Genomic DNA, 25,683 nt, shown 5'->3' on the forward strand with positions numbered 1-25,683 from the left:
GGAGACCAGTTTACCTACTGGAGAGCAATTTTCTAAAACTATCATTTACATTACGAACACATTTACAGTATACACACACAATGTGGCAAATGCTTTTGGTGTCGTTTCTCTAAAAGAACAGCAGGAAGCAAGTTAAAAAAAAAAGGCATTCATTTCTTTTATGTCCATTGTTCCACTCCGGTGCACCATTAAATGAGTATGGTGTCATTTGTGAATGGTGGAATGCATGTTTGCTGAAGGATGATATGAAGAGAAGATGGAGATCAGTTAGTATCTGAGTCTGTGCTGCATTTTTGAGACAAACACAAACAAAATGCACTGAGAGTTGCTTTGTGATTCAAGTCTTTTAATAACAGGTGAGGGTGGGGTGGGGGTGATGGACCAAAAAACAAAAACAAACAAAAATAAAACAAAAAAAGCAGATGACTCGAGAGGAATGCGTGATTATCGTAAATTATTTTTATGGTGGTGTCAGATTTCACTTTTGTTGACCAAATAAAAAAAAACATCCTGTGCCAAACGCCTGCATCTCTTCTGCGACTACTCAGCTGGATCTTTCAAAACTATTCTGCAGTAGTTTAAACACACCAGTGAGTCATCTTCCTCTTCATTTTCTACTGAGTATTTTACTACTAGCAAACTTTGATCCAGTATAGCTCAGGGGCTCAGTCAGTCAACACAAATCAGAAGAAGCAGTCTCGTTTTAAGGCTTGCATGAAAATCTCAATGGATGGTGAGAATGGAGGAAATACGTAGATAAAAAAACTTTGGATGGACGCTACATGTGCCATTGGAGGGAGGTGGAAGAAGAGTGGAATATGTAACGTGTTGGGGGGGTTACTCGTGACTATGTAACTAGGACGTGTGGAAAATATCCGTGTTGTTTGACATGGTCGAAAGTGGTGGAGGTGAGGGAGGACGCGGGCCCCTTGCCTGAGCAAGCTTGATTTAAGGCAAAGGTTAACTTAGCACTACGACTACAGTCTATAAGTGGCCAGGCAAACTTTATGTCAACAGCTGCGTGAGGCTACGTGGAGACAACTGGTGACCTTTAGCCTGGAATCTGGCAGAACAACCCCCACACACTCCTCACCGGTCATGGTTGCCAGCTCACTAGTGTTTGAGGGGCAAGGGGGAGTTGTTTTAATTAGAAAAATAAGGATGTTAGCTCTGGAACGTATTATAATGATGATTGATTTCAAAACGATTTTAAAAAATGTCTTTCTAGCGCATCTGATTTTTGAGATATTTACATTGTTTTTTTAAATTTGATCTATAAAAGCTTGTCAGTCGATATGTGCTGCACCGTTTTGTGTTCAAATATCCATTGCTTAAAGGGTTCGAACACAGCACCTGTGCTAGTGTCATATTTCATTGTTAGCATAAAGCAAAACAAATGGAATGAATGCAAAGCTATGTAAATGTTTTAAACACACAATGCAATTATTTTTTGTTTAAAGTTTTGTTTGACAGTAAACTAACTAGGAGCAGCGTTAAACATTTTGAATAAAATAACAATGAAGTAAAATGTTTTTTTTTTTTTTATTAATTTCATTCTATATGCTACTTACAACATGAAGAGCATTTAGTTTCGGAAAAGGAATTCCAGAGCTTTAGGTCAGGTATGACAGCTTGCACATGCACAGCCCTTTTTGAAGAACCCCCCGCCCCCTCGAAAAGGGGACCAGGTCATGATGCTCACACAAAATGATTACAAAAAAATTAATGGTCATGTTTCCATGGTTTAGTGAAGTTTTTGCTGAAAAAAAAAAAAGAAACAAGAAACACAGGCGTGTGAAAGGGAGACGGGGGCGGGGCCACATGGATGGAGGGCCCTGTTCTGACTAGAAGAACACCGCCGCTTCCTAATTGGGTGACGACGGACAGTAAGTGTGGTTTGTTGGGGAGGTAGTGCAAAGCGAGACGCAGGCTATGTTTGTGGCCTTCCACGTGACTGCAGGTAGGTTAGGAGGTGAGAGGTTTATGATCGGCAGGATTAACGGGGCTTGGCTGTGGAAAACGGGTCACTACTTGGCTTTAGATGCAGTACAGCATCTCCCCCTCCCACCTCATGTCTTGTTGACCTCCGGTGAATTTACTCTTTAGGGTTTCTAAGTCTGCTCTATTGTGGTTTCACAGCCGGGTCTCCCCCCCCCCCCGGCCTGGTGACCAATTGGACGGCAGGAGGAGAGCGGGAGTCAGTCTAGGGTGTGTTAGTTTTGTTTCTTGGTCTCCTGGTCACCATAACTGGAACCCGTCTTGTTGACCTCCGTAACGCCGATCAGGCGGCGGATTGCAACAGAGGCTGGGGAGAGAGAGAAACAATAAACACTCAACAGAGAAGACTGAATTGATGAGAAAAAGAAATCGCTAAGCATAAAACAAAATGAGGCTTCAAAATGGGTGAAAAATCAAGTTCTTGTCTGTGCCCTCAAAAGCTATGTGCATGATCTCATATCTTTACGCGTCTACATTTGCTAACACGCGTGAGCTGTAAAAAAACACTTCAATGCTATACCACAACTGAGTACCACACACTTTTCAGACTTTGTACAGGGGTCTTTAACCGTTCGCCGTACCTATGATGAGGAAGATGATGAAGCCGATAATGAGCAGCGGAGAGCCGCTGACCGCCACTCCGCATGCAAACTTGATAAGTGGTGAAAGCAGCAGCATGGCCCAGAACAGGAAGTTGAGCAGTGTCCACAGACGGCGAGGAGGGATTATTGTGGGCCCCGGGAACTTGCCTTCCTTGCTGTATGTCTCCTGTAAGGCATCCTGGCAGGGGAGGAAAATTTGTGGACGTATTTTCTCACATTGGAACTGGATGAAAAAGTGATGACGACACCTCTCATATGTGAATGAAACGACATACTACCTTCTCCTGGTAGAGCTTATGCAGCCAGTTGGCACACTCTGCTTCGTCATCTGGGATCTCTTCCACAGGGAAACGTCTACAGTGAAGCGGAAAACAAGAACAAGGCCAAGAGTTACAAGTCCAATTCCATAAAGAGAACAAAAGAGGGCATCCGTAAGCCTAACCATGACAAATGCTACAGAAAACGAATGATTGGGTGAAAGCACAGTGTGAGCGGAAGCACTTTACAACCACCAGGGGGCTCCCTCAACTAAAGTAAATGACTTCATCAGCACGCTCTGGAATTATTATTTCACAAACCGATTCATATTCTGACGCAAATGATTTTCTATGGCTCTAAAGTGTTTCCATGTTCCACTCTCGACTGTCTTTTGTATTACTCAACAAGATTGGTCATCAAAAGTGGTAATATTATTGTATAGCTGTTATCATTTATTTGCCCTAGCCAAATTATGCGGTTACATTTAAGTGCAAAAGGCCCGTGAGAAACGACAGCCACATGAGCAAAGGGGCTCGTATTCAGAAACAATAGCCACATGAGGATAGGGGATCGTATTCAGACAAGGCTGTGGGCTCGTATGAGTGACGCCTTCTCACCTTACGCTCATGTCAGCTTTGTATTTCTTGCCGTTGACGATGCCCAGGAGAGTGGGGGTCTGCTTATCTTTGAAGTTGAGCGTCACGTCATAAACGGCAGTCACTGCATTTATTATAAAAAAAAGGGGGGTGTCAAATACGAAACGTTACATATGACGTCTGTGTACTTTTACACCGTACCTGTGCCTTTCAGACATCGCAGCGTGGTTGTGAATCCCTTGGTGCGTGGTAGAAGGTGATATTTGAGCTTGGGCAAGCCTTTGCTCTCTGCTACCTGCATGCTTATTTGGTGCTTCTTCTCTGTAAAGCGGGTACCTTCGCAATAGAGCAGGAACTGGCAAGATAAAAAGTAGGACAAAAGGGAAGAATTTGTTTGTTCCCTGGAAGACATTTTTTGATATTCAGCGGTCATTCTGCTTCATCTAAAATCTATATTTGTAAATTTAGCTGTGACGTCAAACTGCAATATTATGTTTCGGTTCACAGGCAAAAGCAGGTTGATTAAAAATGACTAGATAAGGCCGTTCTGGATTGTGGTTCTAGCCGACCAGACTTAAACTCAAATGCTTATTTGCCTGACGGGAATGTTTGAGCTGATTTTGAATTGTACTGAAGTTTGCAGATCTGAATTGAAATTTGAAATCTGTTCATTTGCACTCACCCACATATGTTCAGGGTAGTCCTTAAGCCTGTCAAGTCCGCTGAAGACAGTTTTGCGGTCTTCTTCCCACTTTCTTTTGCAAAACACGATTTCCAAGAAGTACCAGGTCCAGCCAATCAGAGGAACCTTCAGCAGCTCATGCTTGGCTAAGACTTTTGAACTCTAAAGGGAAACGGAGGCAATTGTCATTTCTTTTCAAATCATGATTGTGGTCAACCATTTTAAAATGTGCTAAATGACTGCAAATAACATCAATCCAACTGACCCCCAGGATACCGTATCTTTCGCACATGGTCCAGCCACACAAGAAGTCGATCTCATAGTTGTGGTTGAGGATGATGATGACGTGTTCCTTGCCAAATTTGTCCACCGTGGCCTGGTCCGTGTATAAAGTGCAGTCGGTGCCCGACCACCACTCCAGCAGCATCACCAGCTCTGTCCAGAAACAACCATTTTAAAATGGACCCTCTAAAGCAAATCTCAAGTTCATGCAAGATGGAAAGATCCACGGGTGTCCAAAATATATTTCCTGGTTGCCCACAAACTACAGGAATCTATTCTACTCACGGCTCCAGAGCGAGTAGGCGAGCCGGCAGTTGATTCTGCGATAGAGCTGCTTGTTGATTGGCCAGATGACGCACGTGCACAGCTGGATGAAGTTTATGATGAGGCCGCTCACCACAAACACGAAGCCCATCAACAGTTGAAGGATGAACAGGCTCTTGATGTAGGCCAGGAGAGCCATGATGCAGAAGGCCTAGGGGAGCTGAGGAGGCTCCTCTCTATGCACGATGACCAACCTAAGGGAGGAAACACACACACAGGATAAGAGAAGAATCATTAAAAAAAAAAAGAATTACCATTAATGACGGAGAAAATGGAAGTCATTTCCTCACCACGGTGGTCTCCTTTTACAAGCCTCGTTTGCACGGTCCTTCGGCCAATACTACAGTCCTGAAACCAGAGATTTAATTAATGATAAGGAGCTGAAAGGAAAAAAAAAAAAAAAAAAAGGCTTTTGAAAAATGTCTGTATTTGGTCTTATTCAGAAAATGAACAGCTACGAATAGGACCAATGATGCTGACTACACTAAAGTCTGCCAAGGCTATTTCCTGCTTCTCGCAATCTATCTTAGCTTCACACTCCATAGAGACACTGAATTTGACTTACATCTTGCTGATAATCACCTAGATTGCCATCTTAAATTACAGATGTCAGCGACTGAACAAGTACCCGCCATAGCTCTTGCTCAGCAGTAAGAAATACACCATTGCAGTTGTTGGCAAAACAGCCCTGTCACGCTCCAGAGAAAAGAATTGCCTTACAGACAGAACACATCAAGATAGAACTACCATGAAATAAGAGCTGGAATTCTGAACTTTGCTCTCATATTGGTCTTCGGATCTGACACCCAAAATATCGTCAGTCTACAACCAAAACAAAGGAATTGACCTTGCCATTCCAATACGTTATCACGACGGTGTTATAGTTCAAAGTTGCCCAATTGGCTGGTGAGCAGTGTCCAGATCACCCACGGCACTAATGAACACAAGGGCTACGGAAAATAAGACTGATAGATAATGAAAAATGGAATAAAAATGGACCGCCCCTCCCTTTTATACAAGCTGTACAAACTACACGCAGTAATCAGTCAATTTTAATGGGCCACACTTGCACATTCATTACATGAGGACATTCTTTCTATACTCCAGGACTGTGACATTCTTAGTGATAATAAAAATTAACAGCCACTTTATGATTGAACCATTTTTAAAAACGCCAATTAAAAAAAGAAATATTTACTGCCATGAGCTGCCCTTTCTTCACTTTATGCAACAACATTTTTGGGTTGGGCTTCTCTTTCCAAGTTGTCAATTTTAAAAGTGAGAGTTCAACAGAGGTTTTCACACCCCAACATGACTTGAGGGGGGTCATCATTTCATCATTCTCATACATAAACTGCAGAAGTCATGGGAAAAAAAAAAAAAGGATTTCTGCACACAAATGAAATATTTTGAAGAGCTAAACTTTTTGTTCTACCTGACATTCCAATGTGGAGGCTAACAATTAAACCAACACAGACTGATTGAAGTCATACAGCAGCAACATTACCTCAGCTCGGTCGACGTGCCGTGGCAAAGACAGAATGCGTTCGAGTGATGAAATATTGTCACGTGATTCTCTGTGCTCCAAGTCACTGCATGTCATCAAGTAGTGATCCGTGTTGGCGTAACGACCTTTGTTCTTAATGGGAGTGCGTGAGTTAAGTTGGTGAGGTCTGAAAATGTCATTTCGATGGGAGTATGTGTATCTTATCGCCGATCTCTTGTGTACCTTATCTGTTTGTTGTGTAATATATACCACAATGTTGTAAAATTTTTACAACAAAAGATTGAGATTTCAGGTTTTATACTGATGCACAGTAAGGATGTTTGTAACAAGATTGTATTTATGTCTTGGACTACATTGACACATACTAATTGAAATTGAAATATTTTGGGGACGAGTGAAAGAAAGATTTCCACACTTGCCAAGACCTTTGTTCTTATTTCCTCTTGACACACTTTTTGACCTAGCTCACATGCGTGTACTTTGGACACTTTGCCTGCCAAGAAAAAAAAAAAAACGGAAGCAGCAACTCATAGTGCCTACTGAGAAAGGTGCTTTTGAACAAAAACTGAACATTTAATCGGGGCCTCTGAAAACAGGTTCACATTACAAAAATCAAAATATCCATAGTGAAATTAAGAAAAAGAAAAGACTTGCTGCAAACACATATGGCAACTTCTCTTGAGTCAATTGTGTCTCCTGCATCCTTTACCCAGATTTTCTTGCTAGAACTTTGCAAGGTCAAGATGGTCCTCATCATGGGTACTGTATTTATTATCAAAAGACTTTCAAAACAGAACTCCAATTTTTGGTGGTTAACGCAAGTAGCTCAAAATTATCTGGGTCTCTTCCTTATTTTGTAGCACCGCAACGCGTCTGATAGTTTTTATCGTCCTCTGCTTGATCTGCAGTTTGTCTTACTTCAGTTTGAGAACACCTCCTTGAGAGACGCCAAATACCGTAGTAATGATCATTAAAACAAAATACTAATATTAACCATCTGAAATAGTTTTTCAGTACAGTTTCATCTGCAGAAGCAACTGAACTTGACAGAACGATTAGTCACTGAGTGGGTTAAAGCTACTTAGAGCTACAGCTGTTTGTTCCATTACCAACAAATAACCAGCAGTCGCTTGAGTGGAACTTACACTCCGTCTACTTTCCTACTCTTGAAATTCACCAATATCATTAGTAGAACTCACCAGTAGACATAGTAGCCCATTGCCACGAGCACCAGCGCCCCGCAAATCCCAGTGAAGATCATTACAGCACTCTGGTTTAGCATTTTGGCGGATGGTGGTTCACCAGATGAGCGCCAAAATAAAAACAAAATACCAGCAGTGAGCAACAGCAGCAGCAGCAGGTACTCACAGGCTGCTCTGCTCCATATCCATCATAATCCAACCGAAGGAAAGAGATTATGATGACAACAAGAACACCTGTTGGAGGAACTGCCTGATCATCAAGTATTTATCGGCAACCAAAGAAGCCCCACCAAAAAAATTAAACAACAAAAAAATGTTGACTCTAATTCAGAGCAAGCAGGAAAAAACCCAAATATCCACTGTAGACTGCAAGGAGATTCATCGAATCGACGAAAGGTAGGAGGTAGGCTCACGTCCCGTAGCAAACGGCTGACTGTATTCTCATTCCCTAATCCAGTGGATTAGATTAGTGACGATTAGCGAGCGACAGGCATCCTGGATATGTCGCGTTTCATTACCATTAACCAACATTGCGGAGACGAACAGTTGTCTGGCAGAGTTTGACATCCCATCTTGCTATTGGTTGTCTTGCTAGCATCTCTTAAGTGATAATTTTGCCAAGGCCAAAAATATCTTGATGGCTACAAAACGTTGTAGTTCTCTTCTATTCCATGTGTCCTGAAGAAAGTAGTCAGTGATCATATATTCAGAAATACATAACTGCTGACTCGAGTTGGCAACATCCGGCAGCAGGACTTGTCCGTGACTAATATCAAAGTTGTGATTTGCCGCCAAAATAAACTACAGTTAGTCACATTTAACTTTGTGATGTGACTTTAAAAGCATTAAATTTATTCGAGCATTATATTGATTATGTAAGTAGCATTGAGGCAGACCTCCACACGTGCAACCTTCGTCGCTTTAAGACCTTATCACCGAATTCTTTTGGACTTTGAAACCACAAAACGTATTATCCAGTATCTGTTTCACAGCAATAATGCTTCAGCTCAAAAAGATATCGAAAAGCTAAAATTTCACTTCAGAGGGTCCCAATGTTGGAAGTAGGTTTAGACTGGTCAGTGGGCATATTTAATTCTTGAATGTTCAAGTGGTTGAGTGGTACATCATTAACTTTTCCATTGGTAGCATTGGTGTGACCAACTTTTCTCTGTTGCACTGGCAAATAATTTGTTAAGAACTTACAATAAATTATGTACTTTGATAAATAGCTATAGTGGGGCCTCCTAACGCCCCCCCCCCCAATTCCTACTAATGTTTTTTATTAACATGTAGGATCTGAGCTAATTTTTGCACCAGTTTCAAAATGGTTGGTGAAGCCTGGTTTGCACCCACTAATTGACCCAAGGCTATTGTTGTAAAAAAAAAGAAAAAAGAGCAAGACATCTTTTCTATAATTACGCAACAGTGGAAGCATCACCGCCCCCCAAAAATGTTGGTCCAATTCCAACGTGTGAGTCAAGTTAAATGGCATTCGAATGTCCTGCAAAGGTTCCACTGCACGGCAACAAGCATTTAGCTGTCACAACAACCGCATGATGAATGGCAAATCTGGCATATTATTTACACACCACTTCCCCTTGCTCTCTCTATCAAACATCACCTATAATTGTCTTGGCATTAGATCGTGACATCGTTCAACGTCAGTAGATCTGCACTCATACGTTGTTTTACACAATTTATTTTCTTGCGTAAAAACAAGTTGACTTGGCATCGTTAAGACCCCACACGCTACTAGCATGCCGGCCGACCGGCGCTCATATGGTGAGCCGTTAACTGTGATCCATGTGCCGGGGACGTCATTCTCCATTCTATAAACTCTCAGTGGAAAGCAGTTTGGTTGCCTTCCATGACAAATTACAATATTAATCGAGCTGTTTGGAAGCTGTTCTAAGACAAATGAGTGGCGTACACGAGCCCTGCACCTTACCTTGAATGTGTAGAATTTACCCTAATAACTTCATCGACAGAAAAGTAGCCGCTATCCGACTGGGTTAGCATGTTAGGACTTTTTTTTTTTTTGATAGTAAGAGAATATTAAAAACAAAGGGTGTGTGTTGTTGGTCGTGCGGCTTTCTTGCTAGCCTTCGATGCTACGCTAGTTAGCTAGCTAAAGCTAGCTGACAGTAAGGCACATTCTCAATAGGCTTACCTGACAATTGATCACTTTGTACTGAAACCAGCACCGGAGATTCGGGAATACTTCAGTCAATGGTTCAGGGCCTGGTCAGGTTGTGGGAAGAAAAAACAAAACAAAAAGGAAAACAACTATCGGACCGATTTAGAGAGAGCACACTATAGCTCAACGACGTGGGTTAACGTAGATGTTACAAAGATGACTTGAGGTCATGCGATTTTCAAGAGCACCATTGTTTGTCGGTGAAAGCGCCACATTTCCTCAAAGCCCCCCTCTAAAGATGTCCATCCGGTCACTCCGGACCACCCTCCCCCTCACCCATTCTCACAAAACGCACACAATAATCTGCAAAACACCTGCCCTCTACAATAATACCTTCACCACTTAGCTGTTATTACTTCCTTCTTTCCATTACCAAACTGGGGTGTTTGTTCTTTTAAATTAAAACTTTTAAACAATGCATAGTGCACGATCCGTGTTTGTTTTAATATTACACATGTCGTCTGTATTTGGTGGGAAATAAACCAAGTTATTTAAAAAAAAAATCGTATCTCTTTGATACGCACGTATAATAATTTCTACAGTGCATATCCCATGGATAAAGTTTATCCTTCTCTTTTGGTGTGCACAATTCTAGACCTCGTCTGCCCCCTGCTGGTGTTTCAGCACATCTGCGTCTTAGAACCAAACCAAGGCACGCATTATCTCACTTTAAAAATTCTATATAAAGTTCATTGTATGCTTAACGAAGTTCAGGGGTCAGCAACATTTTTGAAACTGAAAGTTACTTATTTAAGGGCTACCAGTTTCATACTTCTTAACACATTTGCTCCAATTAGTCCTCTGTCTATCCATTTTCTGTATCATTTCATCCCTTTATCATTAGGATCTTGGATGTACTGGAGCCTATCCCATCTGCGTTAGTCCTATATTCTTCCATATAGCATTTAATTATTCTGCCTGGCATACGAGTTAAGACGTCTGTGGCGTTATTAGGGTTAATGCCAGCTCGTCATGCTGTGGATTAGTGCCATACCTGCCCCTAATCACACAGTATTAGCACTTGGTTTGACAAGGGGGATACTGTTTAATTGCCTGTCTTTTTAAGTATGCGATACTATTCACAATTTAAAAGCAAATTTTCCCTGAAATTGGCAGCCGACATTTGAAATACCACTCTTCCTCCTTTTTGCAAAAATATTTCTTTTTAGGAATTCATTAGTTTTATGCTTAGGTGGCATTTACTTGGAACATTTCCATACAGGCACTTGAGGTACAGCAGTTTTTATGAGACCTGGCCAAGTGCCAACAAACAAAAATATCACACACACACACACACAGTGTAAAGTCATTAAATTGTTTTTATTACATCTATCTTTCAATTTACTTCATGTCAGAGCAGCTCAATGTTTTGGCCTTGAAATATTATTTGTGAGGCGCAACTTATACAGTTGTACACATACACTAAACATTCAAAACCTGTTTAGCTTCCTAACTGCTTTAAGGCTATTGATTCATGTTGAGATATGGTAATAATAAAATGGCAATCAACAGTAGAGTAAATATTCTATCTTAAAAATCACCTGTGCAAATCCTTCAATTGGAGAAGTTTTAAGACGAGGATCTAATACAGTACTAATTCAGGGAAACATCACGATTAAAGGTTAAAAGTATGGATTGAAAGGGATGGATTTTAGGACATCAAACAATCAAGATTAGCAGCAATTATAAAACAAAAAGCTATGAAATAAAATGTACCAAAAAAGTATACGGACCATGAACATACCTGTCACATTTATCCTACGTACCTTTATGATTTTACTATATATTGTATTTGTTACAAAGATGACTCCAAAAGCCAAAACATTAACGATGTAACCATTAAATATTTCAGCATGAAGTGACACCTTCTTAGGCATAATACTGGATCTCTTAGAAACTATTATTTTTTTTCAAGTTTTTAAGGTTAAATGTAGAGTGAACACACCTTCAGTGATGAATCAAGTTCTGACAGCAGAGGCACGTGCAAGCGTGCATCTGTTTATGAGTTAGAGTATATCTAAAAGGAGTAATAAAGTACATTTAGTAGTTAAGTAAACGGAGTCTAAAAATAAGCCCTATTGGCTAATATCTCTGTTGTTTTTTTTCCAATCTATGCAAAGGAAGATGATATTTACAAAAGCCATAGGAGAGACAAGTATGGCAGTGATTCCGGAGTATCTCCATCTAGAACATGAGTTATGATCCTTCACAACTGATCATCTTCAAGATTCTGGAAGGAAGAGAAGACATGACGTGGGTTGGAAAATGCTGCAAGATGTCAACGTTCATTGACGAATGCTACCACCTTAGATATTAAGAGGTTTTCAAAATGTTCGCTTCCACAACGATGGCCGGTTTCTCAATGTCGCCTTTGCTCTGAACCATTCTCAGCTCCAGCTGCGCAGGGCTGGGCCTCTTCCCTGGGCCGGCTTTTTCTGAAACACGTCAAAGCGGATGATCACATTCACTTCAAAGAATGCAGTTTTATTTGTTTTCATAGATTGTGTCCAGTACAAACAAACGGTACAGAACAGTCATTAGTCTAAGTAAAAATAAAATACCATTAGCATAATTAATAGTCCGCTTAATTACATGGTGCATGACTGAAACAGTCTTTTCACAGGCAGTCTGTGGGGAAAACAGAAAAATACCCAGTTAGATTGAGAACACCAAGTGGTCATTATGGCATTGTAACAGATATTTAAGGGTTCAGAGCATGGCAGAGAGAGTGTGTGTGTGAATTTGTATGAACCTTGAGGTCTTCAGGGTGATGGTGAGTCCAGGCAAGCAACAGGGCAGCAAACAGATCCCCCGTCCCCACAAACACAGCATCAACTTTGGGGATGTCCATGCAGATCTTCTGAATGCTAACCGTCCCATCTGGTTTTACTACATCAGAATGAACAGTAAGATTAAAGCGTGATGATTGTTATTGTATGAATGAAGCCTGCTAAAATTGCAAATTGTCCAAAGTACACAGAGGAATTTGCTATGGTACTTTACCGATTTTTTGGCTCCCGAGGGCCACCAGGTGGAGGTCTCCATGATTTGAAGGCAAGTTAGTACTAGTGAGCACCACTGTTTTTGGACCCATTTTGTGAAGCAGCTCCATCGCCTGGGAGACATTTTTTTTTTTTTACACTGTACAATTTTGGACTGCCATGCACAAAAACAGTACATCTAATCACAAAAGGTACCCACCTTAAGAGCATCTTCTATTGTATGGATCTTAATCCCAGTTAATAACCTGTTGAAGAAAATACATTTATCGTTCACAAACACTGTCTGGCATATTTATTATCCAGATGCTTTCTTCCTCCACTTTTGTACGAATTAAAAGGCTACTCACTCTGCTTCAAACTGGTTAGGGGTAAGGATGTCAGCCAAAGGCACTACTTTGTTCCGGTAGACTGGGAGAAGTTCCTCGGGGACGTACTGGAAAAGGCACCAAACAAAACAAATGTTGTGACTCCTTTTTAGGTTACCTTCTCACTTCTGTTTGACATGTCTGATTGCTTCTGTGTAACAAGATAAGACTGCGTTTTGTACAGTATATAAAAAATACTCACCATTGCGCCATGGTCTCCCATTACAGGGTCACAAACTGTCACAAAAATATGCAGGACATAACTAATTACATGTTTTGGTTGTTCAATTCTGAACTAAATCTACCAGTATTGCACTCACCATATACCAAACTAGGATTGGCTTTCTTAAGCTCTTGAACAATTTCAACCACGGTCATCAGGAAGGACGTGTCCCTGCTGTACCCTTGTTTAAAAAAATAAATAAGTGGACACAAAAAATTGGATTAAAATCCTTAACCTGACTTGCTCTTGTAAAATCCGGTCTGGGTATCTTTCAGAGTTTTTGACAATAATCACGTGAATAATATCCAATAGAAGACTGACCTGTGAGGATATAGTCATAGTGGTTGACCTTATTGAGCTTGATGCCCTCATACAGCACATTGAGCTCATCAGCTTTTAGGACTTGACCCTTCCAGTGGGCGTAGCCTAGAACAGGAGATAAACATTGAGTTATTGGTTTATTCTAATAACGCCATCCAACATAATACGTTATGCAATATTGGATGGGATATTTCCAGGAAACTTCTTTCTTCATTTTTCTTTCTTCTCTTAAAACGGAGCCTCTACACTGACTGAGAGTCTTTATCAGGCTGCCAGTTTTCCCCTTTTCTGGTGCCCCTTCATCGTGAACCCGCAACAAACCCCCACAGCTGTTGGGACTGCATAATGAAAGGACATGCAAACACAAAAAAGGAGCATCGAGTTCAACACGGGGCCCTTCGCCGACTCAGAGAGCAGCTCCTGCAGTGAGAAAGCTTTTACGGGGGAAAAAAAAAAAAACTTAGACTTGCACTGGAACATTTAAAGGAAATTTTCACAGGTCAAATTACAGGAGTGTACTTAGCCTGCATGGAAAACAAAAGACGCATTTTATAAATTGACGAGACTAATGTGCAAATATCTCCTACAATGTGCGGATTCACATTCTTTACAAGCTTTGGTGTATAAAGCCCAGATCAAATTATAAATTTCTCTTGAACTACTTTGCAGTTTTAATCATTCAACCCTTTTAGGCTTGTGGGTGAATTAAAGTCTATGCAAGAGGAGGTTGGCAGTATCACGATAGTTGAATTGAAACGATGCTGGGAAAAGAAAACAAATCAATAGTTTTGCTTAAGTAGGGATTTTTTTTTAATCTCCTTGGCTTCCCTTACAGTTGACAGTGTAACAGAGTCAGATTGAATCAACGTAGCGAATACAAGTCGCCAGTGATAAACAAGAGGACCAAGACCAAAGTCTAACAATATACGTTAAACGCTGACACAATGTGTCTTTTAGTCTTCCCTTCCTTAGAAATGAATTTTGGACCTTCATTACAAAAGATTTTAGGGGCACCAAGTTTTTAGAATAGAGGCAAAGTACAAAGGCAGTAGACACTCATTCACCCGATGCATAGACTTAGATAACATAAATGGTTAAATGGTTATACAGTATATTGGCCATTCGTCAAACCAATTCCCTCAAGGCAGGCTCTTTGTAAATAAATGTATGATCCAACCTGTGTGATTGGAGAACTGCACAGAGTTGATGGAGTCCACTTCAAAGCCCAGAACCTGAGAAAAGTTCAACGAAAAAAAAAAATGAAAATAGGGGGTTAACGGAACAAAAAACAACAACAACCCAGGTCTCAGGAATATCAGTTACAAGCTTGGGACCACCACTGCGAGCATTGTTACTGCACAAATATACATATATTGACTTTCTTTGTCCAATAAAACAACAAGACTCTCAAATGTAATCATGTTAACCTTAAGGATTATCTACATGTATAAAATACTTTAAAGAGGATTTAGATCAGAAAAAAAAGTTACCGTAGACTTCTTTCGTGACAAAGGCAACTGTCCACATGCAGAGCAAGTGTTCAAACTACCGACGCTGTTTAGCCACTTTGAACTCATCTCGCCTTTGCAAGAAAACATGATGTTGCGTTTGCGTGACTGTTACGATTTTTGTTTTTCCATACATTGGTGATGTTAATGTATTTTACAGTTGTAAGAGGTGATCACAACATGAAATTACATAACGATGCTGCAATATAATCTTCAATGATGTTAGCTACACAGCTACAAAGGTTATTATGCAAGAACCGATATCTACCTGCAGCGGGAATGTTGCAGACTTATTTCCAACATATCCCCGGACAACATGACTCTGAATGGACAAAACGCGACATTCCATCGCCGCCATGAGCCAAACTGGTATTAAAAACACGAAGCACAATCAGCAAACAAAACAAGTCCAAGAGCAACATTAAAACTCTGCACAGCTTCGGACGCGTTGAAAGTACCACCACACTGATTCGATCTCTGCTTATTCAACTCATAAGCTGTCTGTCAAATTGTTTTCTCGTGGGTTCGTTAAACGTCATCTTTGGGCGGACCGAGGACCACGGACTTTGCGTGTTAGGGTTAGTACTTCCGCATACATCAAAGTACCCGGATATGGCAGCCCATGTGGAAAAGGACAAACTAAAACATGGAAATTAAATTACCCACACAAACGCATACATGGCATTACGGCATTGAAAATGTATAACAAATCAAAAGCCGTGGATTAGGTCATTTAGTTAATTCATATAATTTGATACGGTACGGCGTGTCCTTTTAAAAGACAAGCACCAAGCAGTTTAAACTTTAAAAGGTATACGGAAAACGTATTACATTTGCCACCTTTTCACGTACAACAGTATTTCAACGACTAATAAGCCTGTATTTTAGGTATGCGACCACTAGATGGCAGCTCAGGACTTATTGACGCGATTGACTGAACTTTATTTTATTCAAAGAACAAAAAAAAAACAGTAATCAAACATTACAGCAACTTTCATAGTAAGAGATCATCCACAGTTTTTATGTCGGTTACATTTCTAACTTTAAATATAACGTGTTCAGGAAAAATATGAAATCCATTGCTTGAATAGAGTCACCTGGGCAGGAAAACACACCTTTTGTCACGCGAAGTCACTTAAATTGTGCCTCATGTAGCGCTTGACCATAAAACGTTTACCAACCTTTGCTCTAAAATAACAATTTGTGGAGTATTCAGTGGTATTTTGAAACTGCACATCTTCAATCAACTAAACAAGATTATAACAAACTGTATCAACCTTGCCTGACTACTCATGACTGCGGATTGTACGTGTGGACATCACAAGACACAAGTTGAACTAATCACGTATTCATCCGCACACGGTCACCGGCCGGAAATAGATCCTCATTGCCTGGCCGCCTCCGGGTTTGTCATGGCTACGTCAGAAAGGGCGGTGCTTTGCAAGCAGCGTCCTGACACGTAAGAGACCCACGCAATTTTTTTTTTTTTAAAGGAACAAGTTTCTTTCCAAGAAGTTGGATGAAAACCCCTTGGAATTGATGCAGTTGCTCTGTAGCGTCTCTCCAATTTACAACAACCTGGAGGTTCCTTAAAAAACGCACCGGGACGCTCCGGTAGAGGAGCCGACGCAGCGACATGAGATTTCCAATCCTTGTTTCTGCCCTGCGGTCGATTGGCCCGGTGGTAATCGGCATTTCTTTAGGATTCACATTGAGTCTCCTCAGTGTAAACTGGACTCAAGAATTGTGTTATGCGGACCAGAGTACCCCTGTGAGTCGTGATGAGCAGTCCAAAGGAGCCCGAAAAAACAATTCCATTCCACCCGTCCACGACGAGTTGGAAGAGGATTGGGAACCAAGAATAGTGCCGTATAAACCGATTGAGCAGAGTAACCCAAAGAAAGTTTTCAGGTATGTATAGTGACTGAAACTTTATGGCACACCTCGTCATTTACATTCACGGCCACATTAGGTACATGTTAATAAATCAAATCAGGGGAGGGCAAACTTTTGTGCCGGTGTTTTTAGTCTCTTAAGATTTATGTCTTTATTAACTACGTCTCTTTAAACTGTTTTTCTGCATTTTGCATCAATGCCTAATTATTACACTTTTCACCATCAGGATTTTGGAGGTCATCGCAGATCAACAATTTTGCAAAAACGACCACCAAAACTATTTAATTAAAGCTACTTGGGGGGCTGGGAATCCAACTATAAATGCTGATAAACCCTGGATTATTAACGACGGAAGTGCAGAACATCCCTGGATGAACATGATCGTAATTACTGTCCTATTTTGCGGATCGAATCAATGATGTCATTGATCAGAAGCAAATTATAACATTACAAACTATCACCGTTATGCGTTCATATCCGTGATTAGTGATTAAAGGTATAAAAATGACTGTGTTGCAAGAAAACCAACCAAACATGAATTGACCCCCCTAGAAAAACCCAAAACAAAGCAAAACAATTAATCCCAAGAATTTAACTGCAAATCAATGTAACGTTTGTTGTTACCTTAGATAAATTCAGGTATGTGCTGGTTCACATCATTTTCGCAAAAAAGTGTTCTTTTTTCTTTTCCTTTTCTGTCTATCATCCTGGAAAGGATTACAAAGGATACATTGTCTCCACCACCTTTCGCCCAACGACAGCTGGAATAGGCTCCGACTCATCCACAGCTCAAATGAAGACAATCACAATAGACACTAAATGGATGGATGGATAATTTATTGCTAATTTAGTTAGATTTCAATTTCTACTTTCTTTGACAGGAAAAAGGGGTATCCAAGTAACTTACTTCATCATTCCCTAAGGACAGAGTATTATAAATACATTTTTGAATCAGCACTACCACGAAACCACACTACCAATGTAGACTTGATACAGAGCAGTCACACATTCCAATGAGGAAACTCTTAAACTACATGCTGTACTCATGCTGTGCTGACATATTCAAATATGTCCACATTTTCCTGGACTCGTCCCTGTTTAAATATTAGCCCTCACCCCCCAAGAGACTTAAATATCGAACCCCTAAGTTTCATTTAAAAAAAGAAATGCTTTCCAACAGAGGTGAGTTTTGTTGTGATGAACTGATGTTTCCTTTCCAAAAAAGTTAGTTTTAGTATCATCTCATGACTTTCAATTTCTTCCATCAGGTACAAATCTAGGGTCTTTGAATGTAGTTTTGGATCAAGGAAATTATAAATAAATAGGTCAGGGATTCGTCTGAAGATTACTGGACGTCATCATGTGTGGCTTAATCATATGTAATCACAGGCTTAGAAATAAACACATGCTCCTTTCGCAGATGTTGCAATTGCTTGGTCTTTCAAACAGTCATGTTACTTATTTGACACAACTAAAAACACCTTGATTCATGGTATGGTACCATTTTGACATTATCTCTCTGCTGTTCACTGGATTGACATTGTGCCCTTGGACTCAGCACGAATGTAGCGTGACCAGATTCAATAAAATGGTGAATTGTGACGTTTGAACTTGTTGTTTTTGTGTCTTTTTTTTCAGGGCCAAATATATAAGTACAGAACTGGGGATTCGCGAGCCTCTGTTTGTCGGAGTCTTGACATCCAAAAACACCATCAATACCTTGGGTGTAGCTGTCAATCGCACCATCAGCCATCATCTGGACACCGTGGTCTTCTTCACCGGCACGTACAACCGTAAAGCGCCCCACGGAATGTTTGTAGTTTCACACGGAGATGAAAGACTGATCTGGAACATGTTTCAGACCATGAGGTACATTTACGAACATTATATCAACACGTATGACTGGTTTTACTTCGTCCAAGATGACGCTTACACCGAAGCCGACAGAATCAAAGATCTTGTTGGTCACCTGAGTATAAATGAAGACGTTTACATGGGCGGTCCAGAGGAGTTCATAGGCGAGGAGATGGAAGGGAGCTACTGTTACGGAGGCTTTGGCTACCTCCTGTCTCGAACTTTGCTGCTTCGACTTCAACCCTTCCTGGAAAATTGTAGAAACGATATTCTGAGCGCCAGGCCTGACGAGTGGCTCGGGAGATGCATCATCGACTACACGGCTACTAACTGCGTCAGCGACGTTCAGGTACGGAACTTTTTTTTTTTTTAATAATTTTTGTTCTTAGCATCATGGCATTGGACAAGATGGGTTAAGAGTAAAGGCCTGACAGGCTATTTTTAGTTTTTTTCTTTCTTTCTGTGAACGTTATCAATGGTTTTCATCTTTCTGTGAACCTTGTTGACATTTCTGAAGGTGTTTGTAGATTTTGACGGTCAAAGCTATCTGCTCCGTCTCACTCTTGACTTCTCTCAATGCCGTGAAGGCTTTTTGTTTTTATAGAGCAAAGAATTGAAACTGTTGTAATCCTCCCCTTTAGCTATCATTGGCATTTCAGTCCTTTGTTGTTTTTGACCTTGCGTTTTACAAGGTGAATGCTCCATTATTTTGAAGACACTGAAATGGTACATTTGAATTACTCCTTGATTATTTCATTTTCATCCTGGTGGTCTATAAAGGCAAACTTCTAAAATCATACTGCGTTATCCTCCGCTATCCTTCACAGCGTGACATATTAAGTACAAGACCTGGAGACAGTTTATAGTCTTTAAATAAGCTTGACGACTTGAAAGAAACCTGAATGATGGGAGAGCATCATTCAAAACAGCTGTTTCAATGTTATCTGAGTATTCCGAATGGTCGTGGCCTTGACCTGCAAGTCTGTACTTAAAAGTGAAAGGCACCGACTATATAAAGATGTAATTACCATGCTTACATTTAGTCAATATTTATATTACAGAGTGGGTTACTAATACTCTCCTTTTTTTCCCAACTGGAAGAAAAGAAATAGAGAGAAGGGAAGCATACTGTAAATCTCCTGCAGTTGACATCGTGTAATCGGAACATCCTTGGTGTTGAAGTTCAGACAGACGTGACGTTGGACGAGTTAAATGTCGTCACTGATGTAGAAGCGACATGCCATCATATTTATTCCATTTTGAGCTCAGCTCATTTGGGATTTTTATCATCAATCATCCTGGAACATTCGGAGTACTGTAACAAGATTATGGGGTACTGTCAGGCGTGGTTCCCCAAGGCCTAACCCATATTCTTCCATAGCTGTGCGGGAACTATGACTAATGGACAGAATATAAATATTCGTATACTTCTTTTTTTTTTTTTTAACCATTACACCGAGCCAAAGCAAACCTAATTTTATGGAAATAAAAACAATTGGAACTTCCATAGAGGCGCTTACAATTTGGGAAGACCAAGTCCTGTAATATTGCCTGACAGAAATCGGTCATGTCTCGACAGGGAGAGTTTTCCCTGCCCTGGTAACCTGAGTCTTAATTCTTAACTCTTTTAATAGCCTGATAAATAGGATTCACTTCTTTAATCTCTCAAGCTCCTTGGGTGGTTACTTTGTTTACATCTTAAATGGCATCATCTTAGGTTGTTGTTTTATTGACTTAATTCGGACCCCTTTGAATTCCCAATTCATAGGTGAAACTGATATTTGAATGATTTAAAATACAAAACAAAAGCATGACTGAATGCATCTTTCAAAGCTGTTCCTGCCATGTCGAATTTGAGCTCCTCTTTGTTCTACCTTAGGGGCTCCACTACCACCATTATCAGTTGGAGAAAAATTCCGATCCAAGCAAAGAGCAGAGTGAGCAGTTTCGAAGAGCTCTGACTGTCCATCCAGTGTCTGACCCTGAAGAGATGTACCGTCTGCACAGACACTTCACGGAGATTGAACTGCAGAAGACTTACGATGAGATTGCTAAGCTCCAGGTAAGCTGATTTCCAAGTGTCACAAATCACCTGTTCTCCCCGAGCTCGATTCTCAAACTTGCGCTCAAGCAGCGGCAATGTGACATTGATGGTGCGGTGGCTCCACTTGTCGTTCCACAGGCAGAAATAAAAAATGTCAGCGCTGACGCTTTTGACGGCAACCGGAGTGCACAGTGGCCAATAGGAATCAACCCACCTTTTGAACCAAAGTCTCGCTACGAGGTTATAAAATGGGACTACTTCACCGAAGATGACATTTATTCATGCATCGACGGATCCCCCAAGTGCGATCTGCATGGCATCGACCGCATGGATGTGGCTGATGTCATCGACGTAGCTGTCAAGGAGCTGAACGAGAAGTACAACCCAATTTTGCACCTGAAGAAGCAGCGCCTGATTAACGGCTACAGACGCTTCGACCCTACCAGAGGCATGGAGTACACGTTGGATTTACAACTGGAGGCGGTCACCCGCAAAGGTCACAGTCGTTCTATCACCAAGCGTGTTCATCTGGTTCGACCTTTGAGCCAGGTGGAGATCATTCCCATGCCGTACGTCACGGAAGGTACGAGGGTTCACGCCATTATACCGATGACCGCGGTGGATCGGGACTATGTGGAGCAGTTCTTCAAAGTCTTTGCCGCCAATGCTTTTGAAACGAGTGAAAACATCATCCTGACCTTTCTATTCATTTATGATCTGGTGGAGGCACAGCAAGTTAACCAGAATGACATATTTGCCAGCGTCAAGACTCAGATAAACCTCTACGAGCACAAATACCCTACAGTGAAAATCCCTTGGATAAGCGTGAAGACAGAAACGCCATCTCAGATCAAATTCATGGATATCATCTCCAAAAAACACCCAGTCGACACACTTTTCCTCCTAGCGAGCGTCAACACCAAAGTCAATTCAGAGTTTGTCAACCGCTGCCGCATGAATTCCATCAACAACTGGCAAGTCTTCTTCCCAATCCATTTCCAGGATTACAACCCCGACGTGGCCTATCACAACAAGCCACGCCCGACCACAATCGACCTGCTGAAGGATTCGGGACATTTCGATCGCTGGTCATTCGACGAAGCTTGTTTTTACAACGCCGACTACATGGCGACGCGCACGAAAATGGTCGCAGACGTCCAAGAGAACGAGGATATCCTCGAGACGCTGGACATCTATGACATGTTTGTGAAATACTCGGGGTTGCACGTATTCAGGGCGGTAGAGCCGGCTTTGCACCAGGGCTACCGCGACCTCACCTGCAACCCACGGCTCAGCGAGGACATCTACCACAGGTGTGTTCAGAGCAACTTGGAAGGCGTGGGTTCTAGCTCCCAACTCGCAATGCTGCTGTTTGAACAAGAACAAGCCAACAGCACATGAGAGCCAAACCTCTTTGCTCAAGCGGGGCGTGAAAAGCTGTGTATCTTCAAATGGATGTCAGGACAAAACAATTTCTATGCGTCGGAATATAACGGCGACGCTGAACAAATCAATCACGTTTACAACACCATTAAGCACATCGAGCAATGCACCGAGAACAACTGAACTTAACTCGCTGCAATGAAAACAACTGCGCCCCCTGGTGTCCGGAAGATATTTCATATATTGTCCCTGTTACGGTTTGGCACTGGCTTGCGAAATCTCACTTGCTACCTGAAAGCTTTACTTTTGTTGTGAAAGATGAAGTTATACAACAGTGCATTTTCACCGCAAAAGGAATTTCCAACCGCCTGCCACTCATGAACACTAGTTGCACAACCCCTCAGTGGCATTCGGTCACGGTTGCTCGATGTAGGGCAGGGAAGTAGCCAGAACCGAAGGACAGGCATACCATTCACATTTCGCAATATTTGACCACTATGTTATGGAAGCAGGGTTTTTTACGATTGGGTGTGCCCAGTCACACACCCTCATTCTCTGCACCTATATGTTTCCACAATAACCAGGATCTTGATCTGGGTTTTGTGCTATTAGGTCCTCTCTTTTTTGCACTAGGGGCCAGTCTGCAATTGTTTGCGATGGACAGAGCATGGCTGCTTTGGTATAAGTTTTCGTGTTGGTCAGTCCGAGTTAACCAAACAAGATATTTAAAAGTGGTTTGCACTGTAACAGTCTTCAGGCCTGCACCGTCACTGACCAAAAACACAAACATTGTTTTAGTAAACACAGTCCTTTGCTAGACAGTTACCTTCTATTCTTCGTCTGTAGTTATGCATCAAAATTGCTGTAATTGTGCCTTGAAACTGAATGTTCCAACAGATGGTTCTTTTTAAAGTCGTATTTATGTTACATAATAGTTTTGCCATTCAGGTGCTGAAGTTGTGTTTTTCATCAGTCGTTTGAGTTGGTACGCCACACTTAGCCGATGCATGAAGCTGAGTCGGGATGTTGCAAGACCTTTTGAGGGCAAGCGCCTCTCCACAAGTTATGTATGTGCCTCAAACCAACGGACTGGAGCATTTCCTGCCCGTCTTTGGTATGTAGTATATAGGGGCGTGTGTACATTTGACTCTATATGACTAAAGATGTGCTCACAGGAAGCCTGGAAGAACTGAATATTTCCCAAGAGATTTTCTGGATGAGGTAGAAATTCTTCATGCCAGCATTGTTTGACAACATGTGTTTATGTGGTTTGCGAGGACTAATATTTGAACTCGCCAAGGTTTTAATGAGTCCAATTTCATTTCCATTGTCCATTGAAGTTCTCGCGTATCATTGTCCTCTTTTGTTATAGTTACATTTAAAGTAAGTGCAAAGTTTTAATAGAACAATTTTACTGCAACGGTGTTAGAATGGTAGCAATGGACGCAGGAACGTTTTTATTTCCTTTTAAATAAAGAAGTTACTTAAAAAGTGCAATATTGCTGCTATCGCCACTGTTGAGTTACCAGATGGAAAACATTGGCATTTACTTGATATTACCGTATGGTACTTTTTTTTTTCCCTCCACCCTCATCGAATAAAAGAATCAGGTACAAGGGATTCAAAGTAATCCATGCTTGGCAAGTTTTTCAAGATTGCTCTAAATGCAATGATTTGATTTACTTGTGCAAGTTTGCGTGCAGATGATGCCCCACAGCATGCGTCTGGAGATCGGCCAATTATTAATTAGATGGCTTCTACTCGGTTGGAAATGCTGTAAGAAGGCGAAGAGCTAGAAATATAAGCACCGTTTTTTTTTTTTTCTTCCTTACTGTGATTCATGCAATGATTCATTCACAATAATAATCCCACACATTACGATGTATGACTACGATGATTTAGGTCTGTCTTTTAAAACTGTTTTGCTGTATTTTTCTTTGAACTATTATATCTGACCATGGGGTCATTTAACTGTCAAGACAATGCTCTGCTGAATGTTTTCCCACAAAGAGCATGAAACAATGAACCAATATTTGTTAACCTTCCCAAAACCACTGTGAATTTTGGCTACAACAAAATGATCTGTGTGTGTTCACCAAAGCCAACAAAGTTGGACTACGTTAAACTATGCTGTAGACTGTTTGATCATAACGCACACATTTTTTTGGAAACTTTTTTAAAGCCTTTGTAGTTCCATCCATCACTTCACGTTATCAGATGATGAACACTCCCTTGTTGTTATTTGTTATTATTATTGTGGCATTTGGCCTCGATGACCATTTAAACATTTCTTTTGTTTTCTGTTACGTAATATGTCCAATACCATGTTTTTTTTGTTTGTTTTTTCCATCTAGATTATTGGAACCAAATGTGTTTGATTTTTACTGGTACCAATCTAACCAAAGCAAGTGAAACAAGATGCGTTTTTCAACATGTGCTGTAATCACCAATCAAATGTGAAATGTATTTTTCTTTTTTTAAATTAAACGTGTTTTATGATTAAGTCAATGTTTATATTTTCAGTGGCTTCAATAATGAAAACATCTTTCGAAATGGTGAAATCTAGTTTGTCCTTTAGGTGTCAGCAGAAGAGCGCACGACCAGTACAAAGTAGCTGTTGTGACTAATATAAATTCTCGTCAATATTTCAAGCACAATTCCTTTTTATTGGGTGTATTGACAAGTTCTCTACCATTAGCAATCCTGATCTTGTCAGACCTGAAGCAGTTTTTGTCTGGCTTGGGTAAAAGTAGGGAAAATACTGCAATCGTAATTATAGTTTTAGTTATGTCAAGGGTCCATATGTACTCTCCTGAGGCATGTCGTATAAACCACATAATTACAGAGCAGCTGGGATTTAATTGCAAGCCATCATTTTGTACTTGGTTTTATGCACTTTCTCCTCCCACACAGAAGCATATTTGCCTCAAATCATCCAGGAACTGATTTAGTTTTCCCTGACAGTTTGAGTCCATGTCAAGGTTCTGTCAAAGTCACGACATTGAGCAGAAGAATTGTTAGGAGATAACCAAATGATTTTTGACACTAAAAGCCAACTGATGTGTGTGTCACCTTTAACTTCCTTGTTGCCTTGCGGCCATTCATTATATATACATAACTGTATCTTGTAATGCTTTCCAAGTTAAACTTCAAAAACTGAAAGTCATGGTTCTGATGATTCCAATTTTGGTTCCTCCAATTTGCATGTTTTTAACAGGTACTCAAGACTTTCTCCTGCATGCCAAAAACATCCGTTAGACTCTAAACCGGAGGTATAAATCTTAAAGGGCCGCAAAGATTTTTAAGATTTATATAGGTTGGTCAGTCTATATGTGATTTAACGAGAGGTTGTGGCTAAAATGTAATCACTAAATGCCACCGTGTGACTAAGAATTGCCTCGAAAGTAAACTCCTAAGGGTCTCGGGGGAATCCCAAGAA

The 25,683-nt window shown here is 40.9% G+C and overlaps 3 protein-coding genes across 8 annotated transcripts; 1 reads left to right on the forward strand and 2 right to left on the reverse strand.

Moving 5' to 3' along the window:
* Positions 1 to 329: 329 nt before the first annotated feature.
* On the reverse strand, positions 330 to 10,089 carry agpat3 (1-acylglycerol-3-phosphate O-acyltransferase 3). Of its 2 annotated transcripts, none has more exons than XM_061287098.1 (10): positions 9,622 to 10,089; positions 5,033 to 5,090; positions 4,704 to 4,936; positions 4,402 to 4,571; positions 4,137 to 4,298; positions 3,656 to 3,809; positions 3,476 to 3,578; positions 2,879 to 2,954; positions 2,580 to 2,778; positions 330 to 2,305 (listed from the first exon to the last, which is right to left on the reverse strand). In XM_061287098.1, the coding sequence occupies exons 3-10, from the start codon at positions 4,879 to 4,881 to the stop codon at positions 2,214 to 2,216; spliced, it is 1,134 nt and encodes a 377-aa protein (XP_061143082.1). In that variant the 5' UTR covers positions 4,882 to 4,936; positions 5,033 to 5,090; positions 9,622 to 10,089; the 3' UTR covers positions 330 to 2,213. The 2 variants fall into 2 exon arrangements, with proteins under 2 accessions (XP_061143082.1, XP_061143083.1); XM_061287099.1 differs by lacking the exon at positions 9,622 to 10,089 and adding an exon at positions 6,250 to 6,344.
* An 860-nt stretch (positions 10,090 to 10,949) lies between these two features.
* On the reverse strand, positions 10,950 to 16,415 carry LOC133159696 (pyridoxal kinase-like). Of its 5 annotated transcripts, none has more exons than XM_061286960.1 (13): positions 16,345 to 16,373; positions 15,336 to 15,433; positions 14,737 to 14,791; positions 13,560 to 13,664; positions 13,336 to 13,419; positions 13,218 to 13,252; positions 12,998 to 13,083; positions 12,850 to 12,895; positions 12,652 to 12,763; positions 12,401 to 12,537; positions 12,210 to 12,276; positions 11,954 to 12,083; positions 10,950 to 11,878 (listed from the first exon to the last, which is right to left on the reverse strand). In XM_061286960.1, the coding sequence occupies exons 2-12, from the start codon at positions 15,423 to 15,425 to the stop codon at positions 11,962 to 11,964; spliced, it is 939 nt and encodes a 312-aa protein (XP_061142944.1). In that variant the 5' UTR covers positions 15,426 to 15,433; positions 16,345 to 16,373; the 3' UTR covers positions 10,950 to 11,878; positions 11,954 to 11,961. The 5 variants fall into 5 exon arrangements, with proteins under 5 accessions (XP_061142944.1, XP_061142943.1, XP_061142946.1 ...); XM_061286959.1 differs by lacking the exon at positions 16,345 to 16,373 and adding an exon at positions 16,183 to 16,333; XM_061286962.1 differs by lacking the exon at positions 16,345 to 16,373 and adding an exon at positions 15,050 to 15,141 and having other exon boundaries at positions 15,336 to 16,084.
* An 84-nt stretch (positions 16,416 to 16,499) lies between these two features.
* On the forward strand, positions 16,500 to 24,747 carry chpfa (chondroitin polymerizing factor a). Its single transcript, XM_061286957.1, has 4 exons — positions 16,500 to 16,978; positions 18,602 to 19,166; positions 20,697 to 20,879; positions 21,000 to 24,747. The coding sequence occupies exons 1-4, from the start codon at positions 16,704 to 16,706 to the stop codon at positions 22,260 to 22,262; spliced, it is 2,286 nt and encodes a 761-aa protein (XP_061142941.1). The 5' UTR covers positions 16,500 to 16,703; the 3' UTR covers positions 22,263 to 24,747.
* Positions 24,748 to 25,683: the final 936 nt, after the last annotated feature.

Source organism: Syngnathus typhle, linkage group LG9, assembly GCF_033458585.1.
Source record: "Syngnathus typhle isolate RoL2023-S1 ecotype Sweden linkage group LG9, RoL_Styp_1.0, whole genome shotgun sequence".
NCBI classification, from domain to species: domain Eukaryota; kingdom Metazoa; phylum Chordata; class Actinopteri; order Syngnathiformes; family Syngnathidae; genus Syngnathus; species Syngnathus typhle.